Source organism: Mandrillus leucophaeus, unplaced genomic scaffold (assembly GCF_000951045.1).
Source record: "Mandrillus leucophaeus isolate KB7577 unplaced genomic scaffold, Mleu.le_1.0 Scaffold3, whole genome shotgun sequence".
Lineage (NCBI taxonomy): Eukaryota > Metazoa > Chordata > Mammalia > Primates > Cercopithecidae > Mandrillus > Mandrillus leucophaeus.
In genome coordinates, this window is record NW_012103142.1 from 13,875,524 (window position 1) to 13,892,631 (window position 17,108).

At 40.3% G+C, this 17,108-nt stretch overlaps 1 protein-coding gene across 2 annotated transcripts in view; it reads right to left on the reverse strand.

Moving 5' to 3' along the window:
• Nucleotides 1-10,840: 10,840 nt before the first annotated feature.
• Nucleotides 10,841-17,108, reverse strand: part of CLIC5 (chloride intracellular channel 5) — a 182,723-nt gene continuing 176,455 nt past the window's right edge. For both annotated transcript variants that reach the window (XM_011986850.1, XM_011986851.1), the window contains exon 6: nucleotides 10,841-15,625. In XM_011986850.1, the coding sequence (XP_011842240.1) occupies nucleotides 15,458-15,625 (168 nt within the window). In that variant the 3' untranslated portion in view covers nucleotides 10,841-15,457. The remainder of the gene's footprint in view (nucleotides 15,626-17,108) is intronic.

The window sequence follows — 17,108 nt, forward strand, 5'->3', positions numbered from 1 at the left end:
TCATCTCAGCTTAGGGTTCACCCTTAAAAGAGACAATGGCTTTTTAATTTTTTTTCTCTAATTCTAAAAAGAGATAATCTGGTATGATGTAACGTAATATATAATACACTCACATGTAATAAAATCATAATACAACTATAGAAGAAGGCTGTAAGCCTAAGGACAGGCAAGCCTCTGGGGACCTAATTGTCACAAGAAGGGCTCTTAGAAGAGAAAGAGAAAAAAAGGAGGAAGAAAAATCATTGAATGTTAATTGACTAAATTTTCAAACATCTCCTGGCAATTCTAGGATGGCTTGTTGAAGAGACAGCATAGTTAAAAGAAAAATGAACAAAGCAGCTTCAGAATATAGTGTATGACCCTAAAATTTCTGGAAGGTCCAAGTAATGGGAGAATGTTGGGTGTTCACAGAAGCAGCAGTCCACAGAAGAGGACTGAAGTGAGAGCAGCTTTACAGCCCGCCCTTTCCCTGGGGTGGGGGAGATTTCCTGTGAGGCTTGAAGCACAAAGCACTGTGTATTTAAATTTCACACATGGGCCAGATGAGTGAGGTACTGTAAACCAAGGCTGCCCAGAAATTCTCCATAGCCATAGGTCATCTTTTTACTTAATGTTGGATATATGTGGGATGTGGGGCATTTTCTATTAATTACATTTCTTAATTTACTTCTGTAAAAAGAAGCTGGTAACTATTTCTAGTGTTTCTAGAGTTTCAGGGAAAGAGAGATAATGCTAGCAATGGTCAATTAACCACCTGGGGAAAAAATTCATGAAAATTGATGCTTACAATTATGCTACAAGCCAGATAAGGAACTACGGGATGAGTTTAGAAGAGAAGCACATGGCCAGTTATAATTTTGCTTCAAAAGCCTAAAGATGCCTTAAACAGCCTATTTTTGAAAACAATCCCTTGTGAGTGTATCTAAGTCTATCATAAACATATTTTGATACATATTACATAATTTTCAAAGTAGTTACATAGTACTGTAGCATATTTACATGACTCAAATAATAAAAACATGTAAAAAGGTATACAGAGAACTTCCCACTTTGTTCCCTTTCTGTAAGTTCCCATCCTTTCCAGCAAGGAATGTTATTATTAGGTCTTTGTTCATACTTTTGATGAATTATTATATATTTGCTAGCCAACACAGATATATAATTCTGTGTTCCTTTAATTTTTTATAAGTGGTAGCATGACATCTGTTTATATGAGTATAAAATGAGGTATGTACATATTTATTCATTACAGCTTTTTTTGTAGTAGCAAAAATTTGAAAATGACTTTAGTGTCCATCAGAAGGGGACTAATCGAGTTAAGGAACATCTACACTATGGAGTGGTATGCAGTTGTAAAAAGGAATGGGGGGTGATCCCTATATACTTATAATGAAAGATCTGTCAGTCTGTTAGGGCTGCAATAACAAAATGTCAGCAGCTGGAAGGCTTATGAACAATGGAAGTTTATTTTTCACAGTTCTGGAGGCAGGAAAGTCCAAGATGAAGGTGCTAGCAGATCTGATGTCTGGGGGCAGGGGGAAATTATTCCTGGTTTGCAGACAGCTGTTGTCTCCTTGTATCCTCACGTGGTGGAGGGCAGAGAGAACACTTCTTTCATGTCTTTTCTTATACGGGCATTAATCCCATTCCTGAGGGCTCTACCCTCATGACTGAATCATCTTCTAAAGGCACCACCTCCTAATACCACCACACTGGGGATTAGGTTTCAGCATATAAATCTTTGGGGAACACATTCAGTCCATAGCCAGATCTCCAGGACACATTAAGTGGAAAATGTAAGATATAGAACAATGTATACACTATGTACTTTCGGGTAAGAAGGTGGGGCAGTAAGTATATATACTTGCATTTTCTTGCATCTGAATACAGAAGAATCTGGAAAAAGTACAAGACACAAATAAAGTCTTAGTTTAGATAGGGTGAAGGAAGTACGATGATCAGGGACAAGGAAGAGTATGACAATTTCCAATGTTTACTGTGTTCTAGCATTTTAATTTTTGAGTCACGCAAATACATTTCCTATTTAAAATAAAAAATAAAAATAATAGTTAATTAAATGTACGTCCCTGGGATCTGACAATCACACCTCTAGGCTAAGAACGTAGCCTACAAATATTTTCTCACACGTGTTCAAAGACACCTGCAAGGATGTTTGCTGCAGCATTGTTTCAACAGCAAACGACTGGAAATGACTTAAATATCTATTAACAGTAGACCAGTTAAGTGAGTTAGGTTGCATTCATAGAATGAAACACTATATAGATGTTGCAAAGAATGTGAAACATATATTAATATGAAAAGCTCTCCAATACACATTAAAGTAAAAAAAATACAAAAAACATTGTGCTTTTTTGAGAAATGTCTATTCAAGTTCTTTGCCCATTTTTAATAAGATTAGTTTCTTGTTACTGAGTAGTCTGAGTTCCTTTGTGTGTTTTGGATATTAGTCCTTTATCCAATGTATAATTTGCAAATATTTTCTCCTAATCTGTGGTTTGTGTCTTCACTTCATTGTTTCATTTGCTGAGCAGAAGCTTTTAAGTTTGATGTAACTCCATTTGTCTATGTTTTGCTTTCATTTCTCAAAAGAAGACATACCAATGGCCAACAGATAAATGAAAAAATGGTCAGCATCTCTAATTATCAGAAAAAAATGAAAATTCAAATCACAATGAGCTATCACATCAGACCTGTTATCAAAAAGATGAAAGATAACAAAGATGAGGATGTGGAGCAAAGGGACCCTTACACACTGTCAGTGGTATTGTAAATTAGCACAGCCATTTTTAGAAACAGTATAGCGGTTCCTCCGAAAACTAAAAATAGAATGACTCTATGATCTAGCAATCCCACTACTGTATATATACCCAAAGGAATTGAAATCAGTGTGCGGCAAAGATGTCTGCACTCCCATGTTCATTGCAGCATTCACAATAGCCAAGATATGGAAACAACCTAAGTGACCCAAATCAATGAATGAATGGTTTTAAAAGATGTAGTATATAGACACAATGGAATACCATTCAGCCTTAAAAAAAAGAAAACAAAAAAAAAAACAAAAAAAAAAAACAGGAAATAGTGTCATTTGTGACAACACGAATTAGTCTAGAGGACATTATGTTAAGTGAAATAAGCCAGGCACAGAGGGACAAATACTGCATAGGTCTCACTTATGTGTGGAATCTTAACAGTTCAGAAGTATAGAGTAGAATGGTGGTTACCAGACGCTGGGGGAATGAGGAGTGGGTGGACAGGGAAGAGGGAGACATTGATTAACGGGTTCAAGGTTACAGATAAATAGAAGGAATAAGTGCTGGCAATCTATTGCACAACACAATGATTATAGTTAATAATAATGTATATTTCAAAATAGCTGAAAAAAGAGGATTTTAAGCATTTTCACCACAAATCAATGATTAATGTTTGAGGTGATGGATATGCAAGTTAGCCTGATTTGATCATTCCACAATTTATACATGTATCAAAACATAACATTGTATTCCATCAATACATATAATTACTATTTGTCAATTAAAAATAAACTAAGACAAAAAAGGAAATTACCAAAAAGAACATACAAAACACATTCCGCTTCTATTTTTTATAAAGTAAATAAGATGTATGCATATGCATCCACCAACATATCCTGTATTCTTATTTTCAAAGAATGTGTGGACCGGGTGCAGTGGCTCACACTGGTAATTCCAACACTTTGAGAGGCCAAGGCAGGTGGATTATGAGGTCAAGAGATCAAGACCATCCAGGCCAACATGATGAAACCCCATCTCTACTAAAAATACAAAAATTAGCCGGGCGTGGTGGCGCATGCCTGTAGTCCCAGCTACTTGGGAGGCTGAGGCAAGGGAATCGCTTGAACCCAGGAGGCAGAGGTTGCAGTGAGCTGAGATCGTGCCACTGCACTCCAGTCTGGCGACAGAGAGAGACTTGTCTCAAAAAAAAAAAAAAAAAAGAATATGTGTGTGGCATATAATGCATGTGTAAGTGTGTATATACGCATGGCAATTTTCTGGGAGCAAATGAAATAAATTGTTAACAGTGGTGAGCTCTGGGAAGGGGGTGAGAATGTTTAGGGTAGGAGAGTTGCCTTCTTTTCATTGCGATGACTTTTGAATTGCATGACTTTTACTGTGTGTATGTGTTTTCCTTTTTGAATTAAAAATATAAATAAATAAATGTACAACTGTACAATGCAGATTATACACCTGTAAAACAAACAACTGAGAAAACTATATGTACTTATAAAGAACTGTCTCCAAGATACATTGTGAAGCAATTTTTATTTTTAATTTTAGCTACTACAGGGTTTCCCATACTGTGTGCTACCTGGTTTACATTGTATCTGGAGATCAATTCACGACGTTTTTCACGACTTTCTGTTTGATCATATCACATCTCTGCCTTCCTGACTGAGGAAAACTATTGGTTGTTGCGGTCTGTTTTCCTCACCTATGAGACGTGATGGCAGTCTTTGGGTTGAAATCCTAGCTCTTATTGCTTATGAACATAAGCAACTGTTGCGGGCCTCAGACTATATCTGTAAATAAGAAAATAGATATGGTACAGGAATGTTGTAAGAATGTGAGATAATATAAGTATGTACTACTTACCACATGAGGACCACCTTTAACACTATTTGTGATATGGCAGTTGGAACTGCAGAAAGGAGTGACCACACCTTGGTTTTGCACTGGGAGAGATGAAGTTTTTTGTGTCATGGCCAAGAATGTTCTAGAGGAAGCCTAGCATTTGGCTGGTCTTTTTGGACTCAGTAGTTTTAGACCAGTATCTCAAAGAATGAGCCACAACTGATAGTTCAGAATTTATGATCCTGTGGGTGCAGTGTGGGCTTTGTTCTTGCCTGTATGGAGGCATTTCACTGCCCCTCTTAGGGGAGCTTATTTCCATGATGCAACCATGTGTTTTATCTGGTGGCTTCACTCTCAGGATGCCTCCTGTTGTCGGTTTTTGCCTTCAGTGCATTAGGCATATGTTTGAATCCATATTTATGAACAATGTCTTTCAAAATAGTGAGTTAAAATGTCCATGTTGTCTTTCTTCATCTTTACAGAGTTAAAGGAAAAATAACTGCCTTTCCATATTTTTTCCATTTTAGAGCTACACAGAGTTCTCAGTGCAGCTCTAGGTCAAGTGGTCTTACTGATTATCTAGTTGGCATTCTGCCTTGATGCATTTATAGGAGCTTTTATTATTGACTTTGGAGCTCCTTGCAAGGTACTCCAAAAAAGCATTTTAAAATAGTCTCCAGTGGGCAGTTTACATTTTAACTGCTCCTTTCATTATCTTCCTCAACACCCTTATACAGTTCCCTTTTCTAGAATTAAATAACCACACGCTAGCTTTTGGGCTCCATGTCTCTTTTGGATGTTGAACTTGGCCCTGTTGTCATCTTTATTATGTTGTGGTTCAGCGAGAGTCTCATGCTCTTTCACATTCACTACCTTTCTCCTAGTTTTTGTTTTCATGTTGTATGACAACTTGATAAATCGAGGGCCAAATATTTAGTGCCATCCTGGTTTTTTTTTTTTTTTTTTAAGAATTCCTTTGAGAATCACTGTCAATGTGATAAGAGGCAGAACTGTGTGATACATAAGAACGTGGGTGCAAGAAGAAAGATTGAAGACCAACATTTTCTAAAAGTCCTGTGGTTCCAGGTGAATGTAAAGTCTCCTACACCATTAATTAATTTAGGATTTAAAACTGAAGATCTGCCTGTCTCTTGGATCTTACTTTCGAGGCCACAGTACTTTGCAGACCATTTTTCTAGAAATATAGACTCTGATTTCAGGTTCTTTTGCTTCACTTTCCTATATCACACTTCCACAAACCCCAGGGCAGGGCCTGCCAGCTCTCCAGGTTTCTCTTCTCTCATCCACACTCACCTTCCCTAATGGCAGCCTGATCGATCTTATGCTGAAGGCCAAGAGCTCAATGAATTGTGAGAATATCTGGCGGAATTTCTTGGTAGAAAATAGCTCTTCACAAGTCCAATACTAATGTTTCCAAAGCTGTAAGTCAGAGAGAACTCCCTACCCCCCACAACACATACACCCCTTTCCATAATATGCTCCTAGTACCCTTGAGACTATATTGGAGGGGTATACACTGGGTTTGACCTAAAATGGTAATCCTTATGTGGACTAAAAAAAGAAATTTTTTCTTTTTTTAATTTTCTTATGTTTTAGTTAAAGAAAGAACCTATGTTTTGCCATCTACTTCAAAATATGCCGAAAGGGAGCAACAACTACCATAAAAACCAGTTCATACTCAACTCATCCCATGGTGTGGCAGTCTCATGGACATGTAGCTAAGTTACAGGGAAGGAAACTAGCACACTTCTGTCTGAGAAAGAGAGAACCTAACGATAGTAAAGAAAGTGGAATTGTGTCCTTGGAAAAGATCTTCAACACGTGATTAAATAAAGAGACAACCATGAGGTGTATTTCACTTATCCATTTTAGTGGAATTGAAAAATAACACATCTCAATACTGGTGATGATGTGAGAAAATAAGCACTTGTATTCTGCTGGTGAGAGAGTAACTTGGAACAATCTGGAGGTAAATTTAGCAATCTATCTCAAGAGCCTTACAATAGATGTGCCTTTTGACTTAGCAATTCCACCTCCAGAAATCTATTCTAAGGGAAAAATAGACATAATGAAGAAGCCAGCTTATTGGTACTCCATTATAGCATCAATTATAAGAGTAAAAAATTAGAGTGACCCTAAGGGCCAAATAATAAGGAACTGGTTAAATGTAATACACAAGAATGATGTTATAGGTGAAAAAGGGCATGGAAAGATATTCATGATGTATGCATGAGAAAAAATCCCATTAACAAAAGTGTGTAGAGTGTTGGCTAATGATAATTCTCAAAAAAGACGGCTAGAAAAACTTGTTGACCAAGAAAAGCTAAGTTTATCAGATTTATTTTAACACAGAAGAATACCTCCTTGACAGAGTCTTAGTAGCACATCAGAAGGGAAGGATATTTACAGGGTCTTAGGGCCATTTAGGGCCAAATGATTTTAAGGTGGGTCTTGAAAGGCAGAAAATGGGCTGGAATTGGGCAAGGTTTATAATGTAAAAACTTTGAATCAATGGGCGCTGTAAGGTGAGGTCTTGAACAGTTATTATTGAGCAAGCTGTAGGTGTTGATAAGTAAGCAAGTATTTCCTGGAGAAAGTAGGAAGTTGTTTGTTTTGTCTGGTCCTAGTATTGTTTGGCATAGAAACAGAAAAACATATTTGCCCCAGAATTGTTTATCACGGGGACAGGAAGGTACCTTAGGTTCAGTTCTCAATATTAGCTCTTGTTTTGTTAAAAAAAATTATTCATGTTTATATTTATATCTCACTAGAAAAGGTCTGGGAAAATAATTATTTACAAATTAAAGGTGGTTATCTGTGGGCAGAAGGATTACCAGTATAATTTATTTATTTTTTATTTATTAACTGTATTTTCAAAATTTTCCCTGATGAACCTATATGCAGAAAAAAGATGCATTTGTTTAAACCTTATTTAGCTAGATAATTCTAGGACTATGGCATCCAGAATCACCCTCACCTCAAAGCTTCTAACCTGTTTCTAAATGTAACACCTAATCTAGGCACAATTCTGTGGCTAATTTGGACAACTGACTAAATTATTAACTCATCAGAACCATGTGATAAAATAAGCTTAGGTAGCTTTTGATTTTTTCAGCCAGATAGACAAATGCTGTACACACTGTTTTAGAAGGATACATTCTTCAGAAGCACCTTAGAAGCATATTTAACTAACACAAACACGTATTTCTCTCCTTAGCTCTCCGTTTTCACTCTATTTTCAGAATTATGGTACAGTGGGTGTCAGAGACTAGAAGGAAATGAAGAGTGAGATCCAAGGTGAACCCAGAAGTCTGCAATAGTGTCTCATGATCTCTCCAGTCAACCACTAATAAATACTTCTGAGCATCTAATATTTGCTGAGTGCTAGACAAGGTGAGACACAGCACAAAAATTGAATAACCTGCACTCTATCTCTTAAAGGAGCTTAGTTTTTAATTGGGGACAGGGTGGTAACAGTGACTAACACACAGGAAACAATTCTAGACAGACTGAAAATGGTGTGAAACCAAGCACTGCTCCACAGATGGAATAGTACTGGGTTCTACACTGGTCTCTATTATAGCATTTGTATTATGCATCTTAGCAGTCTAGACTCCAAGGCCTGTATGAATTTAGAAATAAGAGTGGGGCATTGAGATATTCTAGTTAAAGGAGGATTACATTGAAACTTGCTTTTCTCATCTCCACTTTTTTTAATTAAAAATCTTCCCAAAGTTTGGCTATGCTTTACTCTTTGCATAAATAAATGCAGCTGAATGAACCCAGTTGCAGGGCCTCAGAGTCATGTTTATTGCACATGGATGTCGATTTCAGTGAATCTAGGTAGAAAGATAGGAGACCCATATAATGTAAATTGACTCCAAGTCATACTCTGAAATTTACTTTAAAAGAAAAAACTCACATAGACAAATACCTGATGGCTGTGTATTTTCTGGTTTTTGGCTTCTTTCCATTAAGGAAGACCACAGAGAGACCTCCCAATAGACTGAATGTTCCAATTGGTTGAAATGTCATTCCACTTAAAATAACCCTTTATTACCAAAAAGTACTCTTCATCAGAGACTGTATACTCTCATAGCCAAGGAGACTTCGTAACTCCCTTCAGGAAACTGAGGCCCAGAAAGGAGCCTTGCTCAAGGTCACATATTAGTTTAATGACGGGCCTAGCAGTCAAATTCTCATTTCTTTGTTTTCAATCCTGAGCTTCCTACCTCTCCAGTCTTATACTCCATGCCTTTTCCCACAAGGTAAAACTTACAGGGGGCTCTGGGTAAGTTAGCCACTAGACATAAAAGTAAAAGAAATAAATAAAAGAAGTGTAGGTCACAACACCTTTGAGTGTAATGAGATACTCTCATTTCCAATGTTACTTCTCTGGAACCTTGTCTGGAATAGGACTTAGTCTTCCTCAATGCTAGACACAGTCACTGCCATCCTGTGCCCCTTGGTTTCTTCATAGCACCATTAAGGAAACCAAGACACAGAGAGATGATGTCTCCCATGCTCCCAGCTCTTGGTCAGCCTGGAGAGCAGATGCCCTACGTTCACACAGTGGAAGCCTGGGACGCCTCCTGGGTGAGCAGTCTGATGATCTAACTGGCTATTAAAAAAATAACCACCACGACTAACTTGGCTAATATACCACTTAGAATGCCTTGGGTCACTCATGGGGGAAAAGAAAATCACCTTCAAACAATCTGGGATGAATTACAGAACAGGAAATCCAGAGTTAGGACCAGTTTCAGGGTTTGTTGATTTAGCAACTCTGTGGTCAAATCAAGGACCCAGGTTCTGTCTCTGTCTCTTGCTGTGTTTTGTAGCATGTTGCCTTTGCCCTGAGGCTGCTACCCTCTCAGGGTCCCCAGAGGACGGCAGCACTTCCAGGCCTCATACCCACATCCAGAAGTAGTGACTTAAGGAGTCACTTTCTTAAGAACAGGGGGATCTTTCTCAGAAGCTCCTGAGCAAATCTCCCTTCACAATACTGGGCGGAACTTGGTCAGGAGCCACTTTGAAACCAACTACAGCCAGCAGGATGGCCCAGATCATTTGTGCTTTACCCTTGGAAATGGGGATGAAATCACCCTCGCTTCAGTCATCTTAGTAGTGTGGGTGAGTACAGAGGAGGGAGATGGTGGACTCCTGACCCAATGAGAGCTCTGCCTGTGGAAGATGGGAGTCGGGATGCTGGGGTGATCACCAGCTGCATCTGCTGCACCTGCCCTGAGCCCCTCCCATCAGGCTACCCCTCCCATCAGGATCCACCCCTGGGTCTGCTGTTTCATCTATTCCAAGATAATGAAGTGCTGTTATGACTGAGTCTAGAGGACACAAGAGACAGCCGAGAACTTTGTACCCTTTAGCAATGTGAATGCTCACAGAAGTCTTCATCAGACGTCACATTGGCTTCAGGCAAAGCTTACTAAGGATTCTGGGAACCTGAACCCAGAGTCAGTGATGTGGTGTTGAGAGTAGGGATTTCAGCCCAGGAATGCTGACAGGGCTACACAAGCCACTGAGAGCCAACAGAGAGCTCTGGGCACAAGAAGAACGATATTTTAAGGAATTATTTAAATTATACCTGGACTGTCACTGTTCTACCTCTATGGATGACAATGCAGATGGGAAATATGAAACACTGAAAGGGCATCAGTATAATTTTTTACCTAGCCCAAGTATTATGAAAGAATGTTTATTTAGCCTTGCAAAAAAAAATGGTTCTAGGATGGCTGGTTCACAAACTTTGTGCTGTTCCTTTTCTTCTTACTCCTTTCCATTTGCTTTTGATTTTTTTGTTTTGTTTTGTTTGAGAGGGAGTCTTGCTCTGTTGCTGTCACTCAGGCTGGAGTGCAGTGGTGTGATCTCGGCTCACTGCAACCTCCACCTCCCAGGTTCAAGCAATTCTCCTGCCTCAGCCTCCAAAGTAGCTGGGGTTACAGTCGAATCACTTGAGGTCAGGAGTTCGAGATCAGCCTGGCCAACATGGTGAAATCCCATCTCTACTAAAATACGAAAATTATTCAGGCATGCTTTTGATTTTTAAAAAGAGTAAACATTTCCCTTTATAATGGGAAAATAAATTAACCTTTATGTGGAAAAAAGGTACTTCATACTTGTCATCTAAAACAGCATAGGAAATCCCCACCTCAAATAAGAAGTTAGATGACCACTTTTGTAATATGTGAAAATAAACCAACTTTATTTGAATCAGTCAATACCAATCAAGACTGGAACACAAATTTGTAATTGGTTCAGATTCATGAGGAAAACACTCAGCTCTATCTTCATTAAAAGGCATTTTACATTTATTCAGGCTTGAAAGCAAGTCCTGTTATTTCATCACCACAGTTCAAGGTCTCGAGAAAATCAAGTAACTATCATTTGGAGTGTCTTTGTAAAATGAAACACTTGCTCTTTTACAAAAGCTAAGCATCTTTTGTTAAGCTAGTTAACTCCCCACCTTATAGAATGGAACAATGAGGTGGTCAGGAAAGTAAGACAAATTCAAACATCAGTTGGATATTTTGTATTTTAAATATATGTATAGTCAATATTGTGAAATCTCTAACTCTACATAAAATACTTTAGATGACTGGATCCTTAAAAGTACATTTTACCAAAAACAGATTGCCTCTATAGAAACACAGAATAACCCAAACCTTATATTGAGGCAATGTATTTTATTTATTTTTGGTTGCAAGAGAGAAATTGGATCTATTTCTTTAAATAACGTTAAATGAAATTATGTACACATTGGATCATACATAATTATGAATCGAAAGTATCCTGACACTAAGCTGGGAGACACATACTGACAAAGGAGAAGAATGTGTGCTCACGAGGAGGGCACATGTTGCTTGCTTTGAATGATAAAGAGAAATGGATAGAAGACAATGGGGCTGTGTGCAGCAGGTCCTGTTCACTTAAGTTCTCGTAACATCAGAATCAGGGTGCTTCACATGCACACGTCTTTCTCTGATGCTTTTTTAAAGATTCTCGTTAATGTCATTTAAAAAAATAAGAAAGTGATCCCTTGGGAATCATTGTATAACCATGAGTTAACATTTCCTCTTTCCAAGAAGGATGACACCAGCATCTTGATTCACTGTGCAGTTGAGATGACCCCTGGCCAGTGGGAATTGAGGCGAGTCACAGAATTACTTACCGAATACCTACCTGCTGCTTCTAGATCAGTTTAATTTTAGACACAGTCTCTCACAGTGATGCTAAACTCTTTACAAGGTCAACCTGCACCTTCTTCCCTCTGCCTCCCTCTTAATCCTATTTGTCTAGGCCTTGCTGATTTCTGGGACTCTCATATGGTCAAGATCTATTTCAGGCATGACCCATCTTATAACAATTCAAGATGCTTGGTATTGTCTGTCTGTCGAGTGGCCATGGGGCACAGAACTGTGAAGAGCTTCTGTTGTTTCATTTGACAAGGGCCTGAAAAGGCAGTCAGGGAAACCTCACTCTTGGTGTGGCCTTTTTCTGATCAAGACTTCGCTGGCCCCACCAGCACAAGAAGGTGACGCTGAGGACAGGCCAATTTCCCAAGCTAAAACTAGTTTGGGATCGTGTGGCCAAATAAGCTGATGGACTGTGTTTCCGACATTTCAGTTCATTTGCTTAGTGCTAGGTCACTCTACCTCTTGTTTAAAAGAATATAGCCATGCTCACATCTGTGACTGAATTTATCAAGCATTTGACTTTCTGTATCAGGAGCTGAAGAAACTGTGCTCTGGATCCATCATGATTTTCCTTATCCAGCTTACTTTTTTATAGTCATTAAGATCTTACTCAATACCTTCTCTCTGGGCCAACCTCAGAAACAGGCAGTGCTGAATAGACGGTAAATTCAACTCAGTCATTCTGAGTTTGACTCTTGCTTCTCTCTTCATCTCCCACTACCCTGCTTCCCCCACCCCCAATAGTGCTGTGCAAGTCAAAGGAGATAAATAAATACAAAATAAAATAAGATCTCCACACAAATACATCCCCTTTCTGTGCCACCAAAATGCTTTCTGAGCGATTCGTATTCATTCAGGACCAATGACAAAGAAGCCTCCTACCCTATAGCTGTGTAGTGTGGGGTCCCAACTACAGACCCTCCCATGCTTCCTGAGTTGTTCTTGGGCCACCTAAGGACCTCACCACACTGTTGCTGAGACATGATGTGCTGCACATATGATAAGAAGACTAGACAGGCTGAAGCATCTGGAGAAAGATCTCTTTTGAAAAAAAAAAAAAAGGAAGGTAATGTTAATGGTATTGTTACTTTAATATACCATAATAAATCTAGTCATAAGACACTGTAACTCTTAGTCCAGAGTCACTTGCGCTATATGACAAACCAGTTCTGAAATATGAAGATATTTCTGAATTAAGGACCCAGAAGTGCCTTCCTTCTGTAACTCCTCCCTCTCTTTTAAATGGCTATAATTGATCATATAACATCCCCACCTCCTTGCCTTAATATATTTATCTCTGTAAAACTAACTCAACCACAAGAAGGGACATCTAGAAACAGCAATATTGATTTGGTTTGGCCTGTTTGTTTTTAAGGACTTGCCAGTTGCTGAATTCTGAATATCCAATCCGAGTCCTTGGAATTCTGCAGCCTTCTCTGGGGTGGAGTCGCCTCACCGGACGCTTGGTTCTGTTTTCTCTGTGGCAATTGGCTATGATTCACAGATGTGTTTCCAGAACAGCCCAACTGTGGGTCTCAGGGAAGTAAACTGCCTCTTAGGTCATCTTGCCTGTGCTGTAAATTCGGGGAAGGATTTCTGAGTACAGCAGGATTTCACACTAATTAAAAGGCCTTCGGGATCATTCCAGCCCTCATTCCCCAGGAGGCCAGTTTGGGGCTTTTCCCTACAGTAAAAAAGGACTGTTTCCTCACCAGTTCTCCTTGTTAAACATCTCCAGGGCACAGTTTCCAGGGGGACCTGGAAAGGTTCCTTTAGAGGTGGAAATGAATCAACTCATTCTGTCTTTTCAAAGCTTTCTCAGGCTTATAAAGTGTCCTACTGAGAAAGTTCCTCTTCCTCAGTGGGCTCTAGGAGGCCTCCTGCTTCCTCTCCTCTGATGTGATCAATGGGTCACCTTTTTTCTTCAGAGATCCCTGGAGGCAGGTAGGTCCAGGGATTGCTTGGGTTAGAATTTGTTGATGTTTCTATGGAAAGGACCCGTGCTGTCCTGCCCTTGCTGAGAAATGAGCCAAGTCCAGGGGCTTTCCGGCACTTGGGAGCCTCACCCTTTCCCAGCGAACGCCATAGAAGGGGGATTGTTGAAGGTAAGGGCCTGTGGCAAATGGATTTTCTCACTGGGCGTTCACTGGGAGAGGGAGTTGATGAGAGTATTTTTCTTAGTTTCCTCTGCGCAGGTCCCCAAGCTCGGGCTGGGTAAGCTTTTTAGGAGATGAAACTCAAGGAGAATGACAAAAGAGTTAAATATTAGCTTAAAAATTTTTCCTTTTTTTTCATCTGGCAGTTAAGTCTGATTGTAGGAAAATTAACCCAGATGGGTCTATATTTTTCTTCAAGTTCAAGCCACATGGTTTTCTAGTCAGAAAGGCTCATGGACTTTCTTCCTAAGGTGTTCCATGATCTGACCACCTCCTAAACGTGGCTCTTACCCATTACAGGCTACAGCCGAATCAGGCAGGAGCAACTGCTGGAGAGCACCCAGCCAACAGACCTGCATTCCAGAAGCAGCTTGGAGAAACTGGGAAGACATTTTTGGCCCGTTCTTGGGTTTTTACTGTACGGTTAGCAGTTACATGACGCCACCAGTCCAAGGCTTAGATCATGAGAGAAGGCCTTTTTAAAAGTTTACCAGGGAACATCAAGAGTCATAAAGAACTCTTTTGTCTTCACCCATCCCTCCTCCTCCCACTCCCATACACTTTCTCATAGCTCAAAAACCACTCATTGGTAAGCACAGTCAAACCGAGGCCTGTAATCACCACTGAAACAACTACTCCTAAGCAAGCAAACCCCATGGCTGGTAGACCCCGTGGGCCTTTTGGCATCAACACTGCTCCCCTCCCCTCCCATCCCAGTCACTGCAGTTTAGAATTGCATGCCAATTTCCTTTTCTGGCAGGGCCTGGACAGCATGGAAGCCAGGGACAGCACGGGCCAGGTGCGCAGCAGCAGCACAGCATTCCTGGCACTGCAACAAACTGAGACTGTGTCTCAAGTGACTTTCCAGTCTGGCCCTTAGTGCCCAATAACCGGAGTGTTAGTAGTAGTGAGACTGAAGCTGTGTTTACCAGACACCCAAGTCCACAGCCAGCTCGGTCCTCCTCCATTCACTCTCTCTGTCTCTCCTAATGGGGTAATAGATCTCTTTCTAAGAAGGATGATGGCATTTGTCCTTGGCCTTGTAGGTATGGACGGAGAGGAGGGTAGAAAAGGAGCTGGTGTTGCATGTTTCTAAAGCATCTGAGAAGGTATTTTGATATTGGCAGAAGAAGCCAGTGGCAATCCCATATGTGGGCTCTCCAACACTGACTGACCCCAAACATGCTGAGCCCAGATCAGGCTGGCAGGCCAAGAGGTGGACTGTGTCTATCATTTCTGCTAGATTCCTATGTGAGGAGGCCAGGGATGGTGCGGACCTTCGTGAAAGAGAGCAAGCTGGAGTTCCCATGATACCAGCAAGGATGAGGCTTGATTACAAAAAGTGTGCCTCAAGGCAGTGAGAAAGAGGAGTCTATGAAGCTGGAGTCTTAGGGGAGTGGTTGAGTCCTTCTGCAGTGGGGATGGGGCAAAATGGCTGTGCTCAGGATCGGCTGAGGCGTTTGGCGACGTCAGCGTAGGCCAATTCGATCTCACTATCAGCTGCACAGGTGTTAGTGAACTCATCACGGGCGTAGGCGTTCTTGAGGTACCGCCACAGGCCTGTCATCTCAGCTGGGATATCATAGTTGCGGTATTTCTTGGCCACAATCTAAAACAGAGATGGCAGGACAGAGATGGTATGAAGCCATGAAACAAATCATTAGAAAGTGTTAGTGGCCGTCCCAATGTGTGTGCACTGCAGGAAACCTCTGCGCATCACCACGGGCAATCAGCAATATGTTTGAAATGCAAGGTGGCAGTGCTGTCTTCTTTTTGTTTTGTTTTAATTTAATTTCTTAAGTAAATATAATTTGCCCTTTGACCTAGTGTTTCAAATTCTAGGATTTTTTTCTCAAGAAATAATCATGGATGGATACAAAGATTTAGCTACACAATTATGATCCCAGAACTATTTTGAATAACAAAAATGGTGCACGGCACTAATGTCCAACAATATGTGAATACATACATTATCTTACACAAATAAAATGGCATAGTGGAGGGACATTAAACATGATGCTGCTGAGAAAATCTAGTGGTCTGGAAAACTCTTCAAGATAGACAATTACACTTAAAGTTCAAGTATAATGCATTTGGAGAAACATGTATGATGGCTAGATGTCTATATACCTATATATTACCAGTGGTTATGTCTGATTAATAGAATTACCAGCAAATTTTCTTTTCTTTTTTCTCTTCTTTACTTTGTTTTACACAGGCGTCCCCATTTATAGAAGGGAAAAAAAACCATGAAAAGCAAATTAGATATTGGAATGTATATGTAGGTTTAGACTATGACATAAGAGTAAGCAAATACTGATTTCTGTTCTCGCCCTGGTTTGCCACACTCGGAGGGGACGTGGACTGGAGAGTTCTGGAGAAATGGTATTTGCTTTGAGAGAAACAGGAGCATAGTGATTAAAAGCACGGGCTCTGGATCCCAGCTGACTGGATTTGCAATCATGGCTCCACTTAGCAGCTGTGTGACACTGGACAGGTTACGTAACCTCTCTGAGCTCCAATTTCTTTACCTCTAAAACGGATGTAATAATAAAACCTACTTTGGAGTAATAGATTAGTTAATACACATCATATGCTTAGAGGAGTGTCTGGCACATACTAAATACTCAATAAACCTCAAGTATTATTATAATTCGCTGAGACCTAGCTTGTACCCATTTGCATGCATTTTCTTAATGGGGGGAGCAGGATGGTTTCTTTAATGAGGTCTCTCTAGCTGTGGCAGCTTCATGGACCTGTGACCTGTGTGGTCTCACCTTGCACCCAGAAGAGCCCTGCTCTTGGTTTAATGCTCTGTGGTCAATATGTGGAAATTACTAATAATTTTTAAACAGGGCCCCCCTGTTTTCACTGTGCACTGGGACCTGCACATTAACTGGTCCTCCTCTAGCTCTTCCAGGCTAGGCTAGGGTAGAGGTAACAGGAGAGTAGTATCACTTCTGGCTCCCCTCCCTCCCTCTCTTCTCTCCCTCCCATTCTCCCTCCCTCCCTCTCTCCCTCACTCTCTCCTTCCTTCCTTCCTTCCTTCCTTCCTTCCTTCCTTCCTTCCTTCCTTCCTTCCTTCCTTCCTT